Source organism: Leptopilina heterotoma, unplaced genomic scaffold, assembly GCF_015476425.1.
Source record: "Leptopilina heterotoma isolate Lh14 unplaced genomic scaffold, ASM1547642v1 Lhet_201, whole genome shotgun sequence".
NCBI classification, from domain to species: domain Eukaryota; kingdom Metazoa; phylum Arthropoda; class Insecta; order Hymenoptera; family Figitidae; genus Leptopilina; species Leptopilina heterotoma.
Genome location: NW_025110916.1, coordinates 2,001,582 through 2,019,264, shown reverse-complemented (window position 1 = coordinate 2,019,264; position 17,683 = coordinate 2,001,582). Strand labels below are relative to the sequence as shown.

General features: G+C 30.4%; 1 protein-coding gene across 2 annotated transcripts in view; it reads right to left on the bottom strand.

Annotated features, from left to right (window-relative positions):
* Positions 1-3,361: 3,361 nt before the first annotated feature.
* LOC122501130 (eukaryotic translation initiation factor 4 gamma 2) overlaps positions 3,362-17,683 on the bottom strand; it is a 62,367-nt gene continuing 48,045 nt past the window's right edge. For both annotated transcript variants that reach the window (XM_043610404.1, XM_043610405.1), the window contains 5 exons: positions 16,050-16,983; positions 13,546-13,683; positions 7,626-8,521; positions 5,273-5,578; positions 3,362-5,153 (listed from right to left, as the gene is read on the bottom strand). In XM_043610404.1, the coding sequence (XP_043466339.1) occupies positions 5,076-5,153; positions 5,273-5,578; positions 7,626-8,521; positions 13,546-13,683; positions 16,050-16,983 (2,352 nt within the window). In that variant the 3' untranslated portion in view covers positions 3,362-5,075. The remainder of the gene's footprint in view (positions 5,154-5,272; positions 5,579-7,625; positions 8,522-13,545; positions 13,684-16,049; positions 16,984-17,683) is intronic.

The following is a 17,683-nucleotide window of genomic DNA, read 5'->3' as shown; positions in this document are numbered from 1 at the left end:
TGATTTATTGATAATTTTGGTAATTGAATTTTACTATTTTACAGTTGCTCTTTATGTAGACAGTTGAATCCAGAAATATGTAAGTCGGTTCGGTAGTCGCAGTCGTTAGGGCAGTTAGTTTAGGCACTAGGTTAGGTCATGCGTCGGGGTTCGATCCCCGTAGGGTCCAAATTTTAATTTAATTCCGGGAATTAGTTTCAAGTTGTTCCGTATGTAAACAAACTGATATTAATTAATAAAATATATTTTTTAAAATTAATTTGTTGCAACTTTTTGCATATTGTTTAAATAAATAAAACAGAAGTAGCTTAAAAATATGGTCAAAAATGAGATACAAATGGTCTCAAATAGTCACCAATTATGGGCGGGGTCAACAAAGAGGAGGGGATAGTAGCAAACTTGTGACCACTTTAAACTTCCTCCTGATCAGTTGTGATAGATTTCTGACGAGATCCATCCAGAATCGTAAGAAAACTGGATTAAAGTGGTCAGGCGGCCTGACCAATTGTCTGACCATTCCTGATTTTATTTTTAGTAGGGTAATGGCTTGAAACTGAATACTCGGGGGTTTTTAGGGTCGCTGATTACGAATCTGTCATTATTTTTCAGGGTATTTAGCGAAATTTGATTTCACCAAAAATTATCATACTGATGTCAGATTAACCAGTTTCAAACAAATTCAATAAATTTTAACAAATTTTCCGCCATATTGAACCAGATATTTTGAATTTTTGAAAAACTGATTTCAGATTTGTAATCAGCGACCCTGAAAATCCCCAAGTATTCAGTTTTAAGCCAATCTGATCAATTTTTTATTTCGTTGTCCGCCATATTGGATCCGCCATTTTAAATTTTGGAAAACTAATGTTAGATTCGTAATCAGCGACCCTTAAAACCCTCGAGTAACAAGTTTCAAGCAAATTCAACGAATTTTGAAAAAATTCCGCCATCTTGGATCCGCCATTTTGAATTTTAAAAAACTGATGTCAGATTTGTAATCAGCGACCCCAGAAACCTTAGGGTACCAAGTTTCATAAAAATCCATTAAAAATTTTTTCAACACACTTTTGGCCCAAACAGTGGAAATCTCGTTGACAGCCAAGGGGTTAACATTTGATTCGTATTTAGAAGCCAAAAATCTTAAAAGAACTGTTTCGACTTCTTTTTTAAGGTCATGTTATTCAGTGTGACGTTTTTCCATAGTAAAGTTCATGGGGCACGTGACCACTGAATAACATAACCTTAACCTTATTATTCGAGCATAAATGTTAAATCGTTAGTTTTCCATTATTTGACATGGTCAACTTTGACCCTCTATATTTCCTAAACGGGACATATGCTCACCTTGAAATTTTGCAGGAATTATTTGGTCATCATATATGACCATTTGGTATAAAAAAAGTTTCAAAATTCGAGGTACGAAAAACGGGCATTTTTTGCATGGGGCTTGCCGAGGCTCTTTTGCGGACCATTGATTGTCACGAAAATTTTCCCGAGCGATACTTACGGTGTCGCAGATTTGCAAGTTGATGCGTTGGGCAGAAGATATGCGGTTACGGCACATGCTCAACAATTAAAAGTATGGAAACCGTCCTTAGAAGAAGACGAAAAATTGTGTGAGAGCAAATATGGAAATTAGTTAAATTTTGTAAAGAATTTTCCTTCGATTGTTACGAATGATAATGGTATTATGTGGGAAATTGTATTAGAAAATAGAAAGTAAAATTTTCTTTAATGTTAAATTAAAATATTTTTTATATTATTCGAGGACGAATAAATGTAAGGATGGCCGAATGTTAGCTAACGTAAATTTGGTAATAGAAAAAAGTACGAATAATTCCGCAAATTAACGAAGGGCGAAAAACGAAAATGTAAAGTGTACGAGATGAGATAAGAAAGCGTCATTATGTGTCTAACAAATCTATCACCAAATTAATAATAAATATAAATTCATAAAACCAGTTGTATTACAATAGATGTAAAAAAATGATGATAACTAATACAAAATAATAAATTACTGTTTTTTGCTTTTCTGAGAATTTTTCAAAAATCTATAAAAAATAAAAAGTTTGTTAAATCCTGGACCGACTGGAAAAAAAATTTCGTCTAGATTTTATATTAACCCTCCTACGGTTTAATTAAATTGCAGAAATCTGTACCTAAATCGTTCAATTTACCCTCCATAGAAAATTTTATATCTCAACATGCTTTAATAGTTTTCGGGGTCGCTGATGACGAATCTGGCATTAGATTTTCAAAATTCAAGATGGCGGATCTAATATGGCAGATATTAAAAAAAATGTTTTGATTAAAAATAAAATTTTTTTAAAAAATGTCTGTCATATTGGATCCGACATTTTGAATTTTGAAATTCTGATGCCAGATTCGTAATCAGCGAAAACCCCCCGAGTAATGATTTTCATAAGCTGATTTCATAAACTTTTTGATTAAATGAACATTATCCACTTATTAAAAAACTTGCTTGTTTAACTAACATTTAAAGTTATGTAACTTTGATAAAAAAATTTTTTATCATTGCTAACAAATATTTTCGAAAAGCTTAGAGCATTAGTTTCCATTTCCACTTTAGATCATGTAATTCCGATGCACTATTGACGAGTTATAAAATATATATTTAAAATACATGGGAAATTTGAGGGGCTTTGAGGCACTGGTTAATATTAATTTATTACCAAAAAAACAGGGGTATTTTTTTCAATAAACTTTAATCCTGTTGGGGGGGGGGGGAGAGAGCAAAAAAATTCCGACCCTGACTTGGTCATCTATTCTATAAAACTGTATATATACTGTAATACTCCATTACCATTTCGTTTAAAATTTTTCGGAAGATATAAAGAAACTATAGAAATCACTGAAAATGGGATTTTTGTTAAAGATTTTATTAAAAAATTAACATTTTTTCAGAATTTTATCAGTTTATTGAAAATACAAAGGAAAAAAATTTAGTTATTATATTTTTCAAGTTAAAAGTTATTTAATAATCATCAAAAAAGTAGGGTCGAACAATTACCACCAGTAATAAATATTTTTAAAAAAATTTTATGGTTTATTAGAAAACAAATTCTTGAAAAAGATCTTTTTTAACGTTACAACTGAACTGTAGTGATGCATTCAAGCGAGAAATCGTTCGGAAAAATTCGGAAAACACGAGAATCTCGTAAAAAAGGCATGGAAGGAAATATTCTCTAATTCAGAACTACAACCCCTTAATAAAATATTTGTTCTAATTTAGGTGAGATTTGGCATATAAAACAAAATGAGTAAAATTATTCAATCCTTTAATTAGAGATTAAGGGGATTGAGAAGAAAAGACACAATGTCCGACAAATGAAACAAACAATTTGTAATAAATTACACCAAGTTTATTCGCTGATTTCTTAATGTGTTACTATAATATTGCCTACTTTTATGTTAAGTGGATGTGATGTTGGCTGCTGGTTGCCGTTATATTATTTAATCAATTAACTAGTTATAATGGCGCAGCAAGTAGATATTGAGGCATGAGGTGTTTGATTTCACGTTTATATTATTTCAAGCGCAGAGAAATGATTTTCAATATATATTTTCAAAAGTTTTTCAAATTTAAACAACAAAAGGACTACACAATGAAATATTTTGTATATCATTTTTAAAAACTTATAAAGTCTTACAAAACCATTACATAAAAAGTAAAATATATTCCAGTTTTTAATTTTCCTTTTTCATTTGCGGCTGATAAAGGTAAAAATATTTGATCGTTTGTATATTGGATTTTTTTTAATTGATAATATTCATTATTAATGAAGAGAATATTCAACAATAATATGTGAGAATAGTAATTGCTCCTTAATAATTTTGATTCTACCAGAAAAACTGATTGTGTATATAAGTATAAATAGCCTTCAAACTATCAATTACAATAAAATTTTAACGCATACGCTAATTTCTTCATAAAACTTTTTGTATGTCAATTATTGATAGTTTAAAAGTAAAAAGAGCTAAAAACTTCTCTAGTCTTCATTTCATTTATAAATTGTAACCTCTTATTGAAATAAGTTAAGTTTGTTAAATTTACAATTACTGTAATAATCTAAAAACAATATATAGTAATTTAAAATGATGTACACATCAATCTTTAAATTTAAATTTTTATGAAAATTCACATAAAAATGAATAAAATATCAATTAGAGGATATTAAATAAAAAATTTATTAGTTGTTTTAGATCTTTTTTAGCTAAGTTTCTAGTTCTTCTTAGAGCGAACGTGTAAATCAGTCAAGTAAGTTTTTTTATAGAAGTGTTGGTTTAACCAGCAAATCTATTTGATAGCAATGTTAGGAGATAGTAATGAATTTTGTACTCCACCAGAATTCTATTTGAGGTTTAGTGGAGACCAACATTCGTTACCACATCGTTACACTCATGATAATGTGAATGAATGTACATATCACACCTAGTTGACCTATTAAATGTGTAGCCAAGATAAAGAAACGTTACAAAAGGAGGCACGTGCACAATGTATTAGACAAAAATTTAGGATAATCATCAAACTACATGTTTTAAATAGATTTCTTAACCCTTATTACTTCCCTCAATTGTTTGTAATTTTTTTTCCTTTTTTCAAATAAACGCTAATACCAATTATCAGTGACTGACAGTGCATACAAACATATATACATACATATACATATATTCATGCATGAATGCAAGCATGACTATACATCTGTACAAATTTATATTGGTATACAGAGCCAGTGATAATGGCTGATACAATTTTTATACATCAGTTTTTTCCTTAATGTTTAATTAATTAAAACATTAAAACATCCCCTGATCACGAAAAATATTGCATGTTACTTTCGCAAAGGGTAGATACAATTGTAAAGGCATTATTTTTCTTATTTCTTTTTCTAAATGAAACAAGTGCCTTTGGCAGCAATACATAATGCGCATTCACAGAACATAGCAAAAACAATGCAATCCATAAAACTGAAAAGTTCAATTCATCTAAATTGTAATAAAATTTCTATTTAACTGTCGATTACTTCTAGAGATGTCTTTAACGGAACTTCTTATTAGTTCACGACCTCATCTTCATCATCCTCTTCTTCGGTTGACTGAGCTTCTTCTAACCACATTAACCAACTGTTCACCTGCAATAATGAATGCAAAAATTATAATAAAACTCATATGTCTAACATGCATTCATTGGAAGAAAGGAAAGGTGAATGATTATTATCAATTACTATCAATATATTAATTCATAGATTACCTGAAAAAGAGCTTCTCCTTTTCCAGGGTATGCATCATTAACGTCTTCTCTCCACTTTAAGAAGGCCTCGTCATCGATTATCGAAGAATCGTAGAGTGCATTGAACCATCTCAGTAACATTCCTTTTGGAAAATTCAATGACAAGCAAAAAACTTGCAGTGAATGTATGGCTGTCAACTGAGACTCGAGTGTAGGAAGTAGATTGTTCAACATACGCTGATATTTTTCCAGAAGTTGACGTTCTTTATCTTGCAATGCCTTATCGGGAATAACAGTTGGGTTTGCACCAGGTGGAAGAGTAGACTCCTATTGATAAAATTGTGTAAAATAAAAAGATAAGTTGTAAATAAATAATACAAAGTCAATTTTATTTTATGGTACTTAAGATTTTACACTGTATTGTGTCTTTATTAAAATTTTGTCCACAGATTTATAATCAAATTTATTTGAGTTAAGTCGGTGAAAAAGTCATGGTGAAAAAAAGCCATTTGGATTTTATTTTAAAACTACTTAACGGTTTTACCAGCTATTTAGAACATAGGTTTAATAAAGTAACACACAACTTTTTATTCTAGTTTGCATTTCTTATCGATAATATTATTACTTAACATAAAATACAAGTATTCCTGCTAAAAACTTTTTAAAATTATTTATTTATCATGTAAATAAATGAAAAATATAATAACACAAAATTTTATAACAAAATATATTGACAAAATCACAAAATGGCTTTTCCCCCCACCAGGTGGTGCAAAAAGATTACAGGACAAAAAACAATCCAAAAAATTCAGACCTAAAAAAGAAATTTGCGATATCATGATTTTGTAGACAGAAGTGGGCCACCTAAGTTTTTCATCTAAAATAATAAAAAGGATCAAGCACTATGATTGTTTATGTTAAATGATTAATTTTTTCAATAAATAGTATTGTAAAACCAAGCACAAGAAGTGCGTTCCGAAATTTTATTAATTTTTATTTGATTTATAGCATAAAGTAATTTGTCGTAGTCAATGAGTTCATAGCCAGTCGTCGGTTTAGCCTTTCTTGGTGTGGCATGATTGCTAAAAATTAAAATAATTCATAGAACCACTTCATTAGTTTATACAAAATCACTAAATGTCGAATCATAACGTCAATGCAGTGGCCAACTTCTGCCCACAAGCATAATTTGACGAGAAATAACGTGGCCATAACACCTCGCGACAATAAGAAACAGTCCCTTTAAATTTTTTAAGGTTAGGTCTGATACTATAATAAAAGGCTACTTGCTCGATTGAATTCGATGAATACCTTATGTAAACAACGATAACTTCTACAATGAGAAAAAAAGAAAAAGTAGATAATTTTTGGCACTAATTGCTGGAGAACACAATTGTACGTCGCACTCTTTAATGACTAACTGAAAATCGACTTTCTGTTGATAACAAAAGAAAAAAAATTTCGGTTGACAGATATGTCACTTATGTAAAACCAAAAACGGCGGGTGGCCCACTTCTGTCAATGCTTCTCTATAATATATTTAAATATAAAATATTTATATAAATATATTTATAAAATTATATTTTTATAAAATAAAAGTGTCTTATCTTAAATATTCTCGTCAAAAAAAATTCTTAAAAAACCGTCTAATTTGTGATCACTATAATATAACATTAGGTTCTAATAAATATCCTACCAAGTTCATTTTGCAATTTTATATCATACTTAACTTTTTAATACATTGAACTAGAGCACTGTACCTACTATATGAATAGTTAATAGGTAAATGACAATAACTATTTGTTCGAAATAAGGAAATTGATGAAAAAATGATTCTCAATTAAATAAATAAATTTTTATCAAGTGGAAATTATTCCTGAGTTTCATATGAATGGGTCCAGTATTGTAGGCTTTATGTCTATCCCATTAACAAAAAAAAACTATTTTTTAAAATAAAAAAAATAAAAAATTTCTAAATTTTTTAAAGAACTGAAAGTTTCTAAAATATATATGCTCTTGCTGCTATGCTAAACAAAGTGTTGCTGCTCTTCCGTCATTTTGGACGCCTGCTATTCCTCATTGTGACGTTGAAACACCACAGAGAGACAGCAGAGATGCCATATCATCGGAAAGATAAGCTCTACTCGTCTAATTGGGATCGCAGATATTCTTGTATTGAATTTTACTTGGCGTCAATTCTCTACCGCGAATCTTGATATGCATTTGTACCCATTTAATATTATGTATTTGATACGCTTGAATTAAAAAAAATGTTGACATACAGACCTACCAATCTGTTAAATAAGCTGCAGCGTTGTATCGCCTAACGATACTGCTTGGAAATAACATAGACCAGTAAAAAATGGAAACTAACCTGCGTAATGTATTTCAAAAGAACAGTCATCAGAGCGTTGATAAACCCGGTGTCTGAATGGTGCAATGGATCAAGTTTTTCTTTAATCCATTTGAAAAAACTGACGGGTGATGGATCAGATTCCAATTGTTTCCACATATCGCCTTGAATTCTGAGTAATGGATATAGAAATGTTAAGTCTCGGTCCTCGAGAATTTCACCAAGTTTTTCTTTTGTCTTTTCTGTATCTGGCAGCTGAGTCATTAAGTTAACTTTGCTTTCGTTAAAAATTCGTGTGAGCGTTGCTTTGCCCTGACTTTTATGAAGTTGTTGGAGTGTGAGAAGGAAAAGTGGATAATGTTGACCATTTTCTGTGACTGAAGCAACATCTGATAATTGAATCATGGTGTCAATGATGGCTCGAGCTGTCAAAAATGCAATGTGTGATGTTACACAAGGCACAGTGCTTTCCTTTTCAGTTATGCTTGCAACAAGCTCCTTCCAGCCCTCAATAACTTGTAACCCAGTAATAACGCCGTCTTTCTTTAGCTGAGCAACAATCTTGCTTATTAAATCTCGATCAACATCACTTCTTTCCAAGGTGTTCGAATAAAGTGTATAAATAGCGTGGCGTAAGAAACGCTCTGGAATCTTAAGCTCCTTAAAACTATTTACACAATCTTGAATGTTTGCGTGGGAGACAAAGTTGTCCACGAGAGCGTTAACTTTCTTTAAAATGTCTTCCTTGGAAGGTCCTTTATCTTTACGTTCCCGAGCTTTATCACGTTTATCTAAGGGTCCCTGTTTGATAACAATTGACGGTGTTGTTTCTTTGTGCATTAGAGGAGGATTTTGTTTTAGTGTTGTTGTGCGCAATAACGACACTTCAGTTGGTCTTCCCGGGAACAATTCGACACCTATAATAAAAGTATAATGTCACATTACTTTATTAAAGAAACTGTTACCTATTAAATTCTTAAAGAGAAACGACACTTCAGACTCTTAAAATTTCAATTCTTTTTTAATTAATTAATAAATAAAAACATTCAAAATATTGAGGCTGACAAAGTCAGACGAACATTTGTTAATATCATGCCTATCGAAGACATTTCTACTTTTTAGGCCAAAAAGAGTTGCAAAAAAATTGTAATGGATTTTTATGAACTTGGGTATCTTTATGTTTTTAGGGATAACGAATTTAAAGTTACTTTTTAAAATTCCAAATAGTCTATCCACTATGGCGAAATTTTAGAGCTGTGCAAAATTCGAACCGAACCGAGTTTTGTTCGGTTTTGGGGCGCCGAAATGTCGAATGTCGAATATTCGACATCCGAACTGGGCTAGTTCGAATGTCAAATATTCGACATTCGAACTGGGCGACTGAAATGTCGAATTTTAGAATTCGACATTTTAGCGTACCAAAACCGAACAAAACTCGGTTCGGTTCGAAATTTGTAGTAACTCGAATGTCGAATTTTCGACATTCGAACTAGGCGAAAAAATTCGAACAGTTCGGTTCGAATTATTTTGCACAGCTATACGAAATTTCTTTATATTTCATAGGAATGGTATCACACTCATTATTCGGCAATTTTCCAGGTCGATTTATATACATGATAATTTAAAATTTTAAGGCGTACTTGCGTTTGCGAAGGCAAAAAATAGGCCCCACTTTAATGTTTTTTTCAATCTTTTTATTTAAAATATTAAAAGAAAAAAAAATTGTTTCGTTTTTTAACCTTTATTTACGATTCGTAGAGGGCGCCAAAAATGGCGATCTCAAATTTGTAAGAGTTTGCGGTGCTGCCCCCCATAGAGCTGCTCCTGACAGTCTAAAATCAAAAAACAAAATTTATTCCTTAGCATACATTAATAACTAGTGGACTAATGTGATGAAATTAAAAAAGTAAAAAAAACGAAAATGGCGTTCTTTTAAAGTCAATTTTTAAGAAATGATGATTTCGATCTTTTGAATTTTTGACTTTAAAAGGACGCTATTTTCGTTTTTTTTTACTTTTTTAATTTCATCACATTAGTCCACTAGGTATTAATGTATACTAAGGAATAAATTTTGTTTTTTTGATTTTAGACTGTCAGGAGCGGCTCTATGGAGGGCACCGCAAACTCTTACAAATTTGAGATCGCCATTTTTGGCGCCCTCTACGAATCGCAAATAACGGTTTAAAAAAAACAATTTTTTCTTTTTGTAGTTTTTATAACTCGTTCAATTTTTGACGGATTCATTTGGAATTTTAACTGTAACTTCTCAGATAAATTATCTAGGGAAGTACACACGCTTTTTAAGATTCATAAATAATTAAGATTATTATAAACAATTTAAAGTCGATTTTTAGTTAAACATTTTTTAAAAATGTTAAAACTGATGCCAATATGTGAATTTTTCATAAAAATAAATAATCGTGGGTACTTCCCTAGCAAAAGTAATGTAGATTAACAACAAATTTTGTTTTTTTCTCTTGGTGCTGTTCGGAAAATGTTATGTTGTACGCAGATTCGCTTCTCGAAAAAAACTCATTTTCTGTTTAACATCAGTTAAGGCCCTATTTTGTATCAAAAGTTATAAATAAAAATTTTTTTTTTGCACCTCAAAACGTGTATAATAAAGCCTCAAAATTTTATTTTGATCCATAAAATAGTTTCCAAGAAAAAAATTCCCAAAAAACTTTCATTTTTTAGTGCACCTGGGTAGTATAACCCATTAATTTGGCACAGTGAGCTTGGACTAAGTTCAATCAAAAATCAGAAGTTGTTCTTTAAAAACTCTACAATGGCGCAAGGGGTTAAATGATAATTCTTGAACACTAAGCAAGATAAATCAATTTTTTTAAATTTAAATCAGAATTTTCAGTACTTTGATTTCTCTTTGCACCATTTTACTCAAAAATAGCTCACAGTTAAATTTTTTTAAAAATTGATGAAAAACGACTATTTTAAATAACTATATTTTAGACTTTTGCAGGGTTCTAAATTAGTTATCAACCTTGTTAATAATGGAACATCTACCTCGATGATAATAAGAAGATTTAAAGTCGCACTAAAGTTTTTAGGCGTTAATTTAATAAAACTATACAATAACCATAAAAAAATCGACCGAATATTTTCATTTTCGCCTTAAAATTATTGTGTGGCATTATACTGAAACAATGAGAGAGAAAAATTAGACGTGCAAGAAATTTTGGGTTGAACTTTGTCTGAGCTAACTTTTCTGGGGTACAGATTAAAATTTTATTTTTTCGGTGAAATTTGCAACTTCAAGAAAATTACTTGGCCTTAAAAATGTCTATACAACTCAGGCGTATTATGGTCACTTTATCTACCTGTACAGGCACGTACTAAGTTCCCCCTTACAACCCAGCAGTCAATAAAGTAACCATTATAGCCCTAGGGAGATAAAGGGTACATTATTGACCGCTCACAGGTCAATAAAGTATCCTTTATCTCCCTAGGGCAATAATACTTACTTTATTGACCAGCTGGGTTATATGGGAGAACTTAGCATGCACCGGTACAGGTAGCATAGAGTAACCATAATATGCTTTCGTTGCATAAAGCAAAGTATGGAACAAGGGAGGTAACCTCGTTTTTCAATATTGTGCTCGGTTCATAAACTCGGACTTACCTCCCTTGTTGCATAATGTACTATTAATCTTCTACCACATTAGGTATTTACGCAATTTAACTCTTTTAACCTTTTTTCATCTAACTTTCTTAAACAGGCGAATTTTTTTAATTCTTCAGAAATATTCATTTCAAACAAATTAACCACTTCAACGGTACGTTGCCAAGAAGGCGACAAGTGTGACTTTGCCCAGAACGGTAAAAATATCTTAAAAATATCTCGATTATTAAGGGGATCCCACTTATCGACATTGCAGATCTAAAATGATTAAAAATCTGCAACGACCGTTTCTTGGAAAATATAAGATATTATTACCTATAAATTTGGAAAACTCATTTTTTATCATGAATACACAGGATGAGTATTTTATTTGTTGTAATTATTTGAAAAAAATTATCGTTAGAAAGTTAAATATGGGCAGTTTCCCTGTAACACATCTTTGACTACTAGCTCAAACTGCAACGACCATTTCTCGAAAACAACGAAACAAAATTATTTTTCCATTTGGGAAATTTAATTTTGTAGGAAAATACGGAGGATGAGACTCATTTGCCATTCAGGAATAAATAAAAACTTTATTTTTTGTAAAGTGTATATGTGACAGCTGTTCGGTGGCACTTGATATTTAATTTACTAGCATTAACTTTTCTTTAACAATTTGAACAAAATAAATGTCTCTCATTGTGTCTTTCATCACTAATGAATTTTTACTCGAAAAGAAAACATTATATTTTATTATAAGATGGTAAGGTGTCAATTTAGCGGATATATATTTATTTCGCTTATCATCGATAAGACAGAAATCAATATTTCAAAATTAATACTTCATTAATATTTGAAAATATATTTTATTTTGTGCATGGTTTCTGAAAAAAATGAATCGTCTCTCACCGCTGGGGTATGATCCCAAAACATTCCTATTGCCGGTAGGATGCTCTACCAATTGAGCTACAGACGATTCATGAGAGACGATTCATTTTTTTCAGAAACCATGCACAAAATAAAATATATTTTCAAATATTAATGAAGTATTAATTTTGAAATATTGATTTCTGTCTTATCGATGATAAGCGAAATAAATATATATCCGCTAAATTGACACCTTACCATCTTATAATAATTATTATCACAGAAAAACCCCATTTACCATCTTATGATATTATATTTTATTGTTGTTAATTTAAAGCTAAAAATAATCAAAATTTGTCAGTTTTGGAACCTTTGGCGTCATCTCTTGGTTCTATGAACTACTAAAAGCTGTCACATGTGTTCTTCTTGTTGTAAATTGCTATACAAAACAGTATACATTAATTAAAGTTTTTTATTGTTGTTTTCATATGTAATGAATCTTATTATGTGTATTTTTTATTAAAATTAAGTTTGCTAAATGGAAAAATTATTTTGTTTTGTTGTTTTCAAGAAAAGGTCGTTGCAGTTTGGGCTCTTGGAAACTGACCATATTTAATTTTCTAACAATATATTTTTTTTAATAATTACAACAAATAAAATACTCATCCTATGTATTTATAATAAAAAATGACTTTCACAAATTTATAGGTCATAATTCCTTATATTTTTCAAGAAACGGTCGTTGCAGATTTTTAACCATTTTTGATCTGCATTGTCGGTATGTGGGATCCCCTTAATGTCTAGTATTCTTATTTTTTGGATAAGGTCTAAGATGATCACAAATATAACAATAAAAATTCAATATTTTGAAGTTTTAATTGTTTTTAGCATATTGAATGAAAATAATTTTCAACAATTTCTACAAATGGTGTCAGAAGTTTGTAAACGTACTAAAAATCAATAAAAAGTTCAAAATATTAAGTTTTTAGTGTTATTTTTGTGATCAGCGTATCCAAAAAATATGAGAATATTATGTTTGCATACATAAAAAATGATAGCCGACATTATTAATCACAGAAATAGTCATTACGTCTTTTCCTCATTTTCACCGCTCGGGGTCAGGTCACGATTGACGCTTTTTTGGTGCAAATTTAAAACCAAAGTAAAGAAAAGTATTCTCATAACACCTATCTGTAAAAATAGTGTTTCCCTAATAGAAAAGCTACCAAAATGATAGAAGCCTTTTTGTAAAAAGTAATACTAATAAAAATAATTAAAGTAACATAAAAAGGAAAAACTAAAAACAGAACCAAAAAATTGTAAAAAAAAATATTTTTTGTTTTGTCTGATCTTCCGACAAATACACTAATATGTTATAACTTTTAAAACTTCTACTTATTATCCTAAACTTATATTGATCTATAGAAATTGAAAAAAAAGAAAAATTCATACCATTATTCAAAGGCAAGTTTTGAGTGATAGTTGACTGTTTGAACATCATTGAATTTGCTGACGGCCGCAAAGAGACTTCTTCAGGATGACCGATTAGCATTTTACTTTTGTTAAAACGTAGTTGGTCTTTGTTGCCACCTAGAAATAAAATAGTTACTTCTTTTTATTTCATTCATATTATATAAGAAAGTATGTATATATACAATTTACAATTTTACAAAATAAAATTTATAATTTTACACAAATATATTGAAATTCGTTTCATTAGATCAATTCGTTTACGGTTTCGACGTGCAAAAACAACCCTTAAGTGACAGGGCACAAATCATCTTTCTTAAAAATTGTTGATTTTTTATGAAACTTGGAAAATGGGTATTTTTTGGGGTCGCTGATTACGAAATTAATATCAGATTTTTAAAATTCAGAATATTGAATCTAATATGGTAAAAGATGACAAAACGATATTAAAAAAAAATTAACCCTTTACGTAAACGTCATTTCCGTGTATTGCAATTTTTTTTTAAATGTCAAATTTGGCTTAGAACTGTATATATCTATAGCTAAATTTAAATAATAAACCTAACTTTAAATATCAACTACAAATAAATCACATTTGAATATTTAAATCTTAATTTCAGTTTTGTACTTCCCCATTTTGATTCTAAAAAATCTGATATCAGATTCGTTATCATCGATTCCGAAAATCAACAGATATAAAGTAATATAAAAAATTAACCATTTTTTAAAATTTCGACTGCCATATTGCAACCGATACTTATTTTGCATTTTTAAAATATGACATTATATTTGTCATTTTTCAATTTTTTAGGAAATAAATTTATACTTTTGTTAAAATTAATTATAACTATTTCATTTTTACTTTGATATTAAATACAACTATTTAGCTTCAAGTTACACTGGGAGTTTTATTTATATGATTCTCGAATTAAATTTTTTCAAATAAATAAATGGAAGATACTCGGGTTAAAGAGCAGGGAGGTAATAAAAAAGCAGCAATTCATAAAAAGATGTTTTATGTCCTTTCATTTTTGAGTTGTTTTTATATAACTAGAATTTTGTATTTTCCTTATTATATAGGTTTTAAATAAAAGTTACAAAATTTTTAAAAATTAACATGATAAAAAGGGTCAAGCGGTAATTTTTCGAAATAGAGGTTTTTTATATTTTTGGACAAAAATGAAAGATTTATAGCTGATTTTTTAAACATGTTATTTTTGACAAAAAAAAGTGGTACGCACGTTGAGACACCCATAGTAATTTATTTTAAATTGAAACAAAATGAATAATTGCGTCAGATTCTAATTGTTTGTTGTTTATTTACTTATTTTGATGGTCTTAGCCCAAAGAAGAAAATTAAAACATAAAAAATTAACTTAAAGAAGATAATCAAAAAATAAAATTTTATTTTGCACAAAAATAATTAATCGAAATTTTTATATTCGCAATTTTTACAGGTGAAGAACATGTAAAACGCTTAAAAATTGGGGATTCAAAATCAATTTTAATGACAGTACTTTTTTTACACCGTGAGCGTTTTAACCTGCGTACCACACTGTGTCTGAACGTGCAAGCCTTGCCGTTATTTTTTTAAAGCTTTGAAATTATTTGTAGATGTTAACGTAAGTCTAAATTTTCGTCGGAACATTAAAGTAGAACCAAAATTAATATGTAAATGTTACCGCACGTTTTCTGACACTAAAAAATACAGTAAATACACTAAACAGAAATTCTGAAAAACAATTTTTTTAACTAAAAAATTGGTTCGCTCTAGTTCTACCGAAAAAACAAAAGTTATTGCGCTTCTATTGAATAAAAAGTTTGGTATTAATGATACGACAAAATGCCAATAAACTTTTTGGTATTATCAGTTACACAGGTTATAATATCTTAGTGTCTCAACGTGTGGACCGTCTCAACGTGCGTACCTCTCCCCTAAATATATTAATATATTACATTATTATTATTATTCACAACTTTCTTGAAAACAAAGAACTTTTTTAAAGCAAATTTTTTTCCATTCAATTTTAAAAAACTGATTTCCCACTGTTTTCCCTTAAATTGTATATTTTTTAAAAGTATTGTTTATATTATAATTATTACTGCACTGATAACTATTTCTTTAAAAATCACATTCATATAATTTTAAATAGTACATTGTACAACTAGTGGTGAAAATGAGTGATTTTGCGAACAAAATCATTTTTCACCACCAGTTGCACACGACGTTTACTCCAACGACGTTTACTCCTTTCAGAGCAGGCGCTGGAGAAAAATATTTTATCTCACAAAATGTTGAAATGAAATATTTAACATATTATTAACACAGTTTCAACAATTTGTGAAAATCTGTTTCCATAATTAACCATATATTTAACATAATTTGAGCGGATGGAAAGAAAAAGTCAGATATGTTACCAGACCACCCGCTCATATTATAAAAAGCATTGTTTAAAATATAAAAATAGTAGTGAAAAAGAACTTACTATTGAAGTTTTGAGATGAGTTGTGTTGTTGTTGATTATGTTTACTTTGGTAGTTTATCTGATGGCGATTTTGATTTGGGTAGAAAGTAGATGGATTGCGTTGATTATGACGAGTATAACTTATTGCAGGTGATGGCGAGAAGCCATTGGGACTAAAAGATGTAATTCCAAAGGGGGGAGAAGTAAGTGGAATACTGCTCACCATATCCATATCCAACGAACTGCGTGCAGTTCGTCGCAAAAAATCATTACAAATGCGATCTTCACGTCTGTGATAACCACCACTTCTGGACGATTCATCGTTGTCATTGCGAATCTGATTGATGGGCATTGGACCCTCAGTACTAGTAGCTTTGCGCGGTATCCAGCCGTCGCGGCGTAATTCAATCACGTCGCGCAGCATGAATCGAATACGTAAAGGGAGATCACTTCTCTCTGCCAATTGACTCATACGTTTGAAGTATTGTTCCATAAGACCTTGGCCAACGTGCGTATCAAGAATACGCCCGCATGTACGCATGATTTGGCAGAGGCATTCGATGTCCTCAGCCATGTCCCCCCGGGATCCTCCACGCTTTCTCTCCACCAACTGCTTAATGCACAGATGTAAAATTTTATCTGAAACAATTTCCAATTTGCCAAGTTCTCCAATGAATTTAATATTGCCAAGCATCTTACGCTTAGCGACTTGGCGTCGTTCTTCTTCTTCTGTTCCGAGATCATCTTGATTATCAAATGCTTCTGTGGCTTTGGATCTGTTTTCGAATTCAATTTTGCATTTTTTGAGTAAAAGCAACTCAAATGTTGACTGTGGTTTCTGTCCATCGACGGTTGCATGTGGAGCTTCAAAGTTCGGTGCCTCTTCTGCCAATCTTTTGCACAGCTGTGCGTACATAGAACTGTATTTCGGTTCATCTAGTGCTTTTTCAAAGATCTGTAATAAAAAAACAATGATCAAAATTACAAATACATTAGTTTCAAAAACCGTTTCTCAGTTCAATTTACACGGTTGTACTTCAATTTTACTTAAATTTTTTAGTTTAGGTAAGACATTAGTGAAAGAAAATTTTTAAAAATGCATACGTTTAGTAACTTATTAATTACTTTCAAATGGAATCAGACTTCGTATTTGAAGACATGTTTTGGATAGTAAATTAAATGTAGAATACAAAGAACACAGTACCAATTTCAAAATACCTGAAATTCTAATTAAAAAATTAAAATACAAGCACGTTAAAGAATAACTTGTCTAGTGATCGTTTTCTTATTTATGTTTTTTTCTCGATTGACTCATGACATTCATTTTTCAAAGTGAGTGACATACGAACACTTATGTTCAACGTGGTACGTAGCTGCTGTTTTTGATTTCCTGTTTCTTGTTTCCCCTATTTCTTCCCTTCTGTCTTCCTTTACGACTCAACACCAAGCTTATTGTGGTGGCGTTTAGTATTAAATCACAAATTAAAGTAAATTTACTGTCTCATTGCACACACTTGTTCGATTGATTCGCTTCGATGTGTGACACTTTTAAAAATGTTTTTAAAAAAACTTTTGTGTCGATTGACATGTACAAAAAAATTTGTTACCAGTTACCCTTTACCAGTCCTCCCTTCCAGACTTCTCATCAATGAATT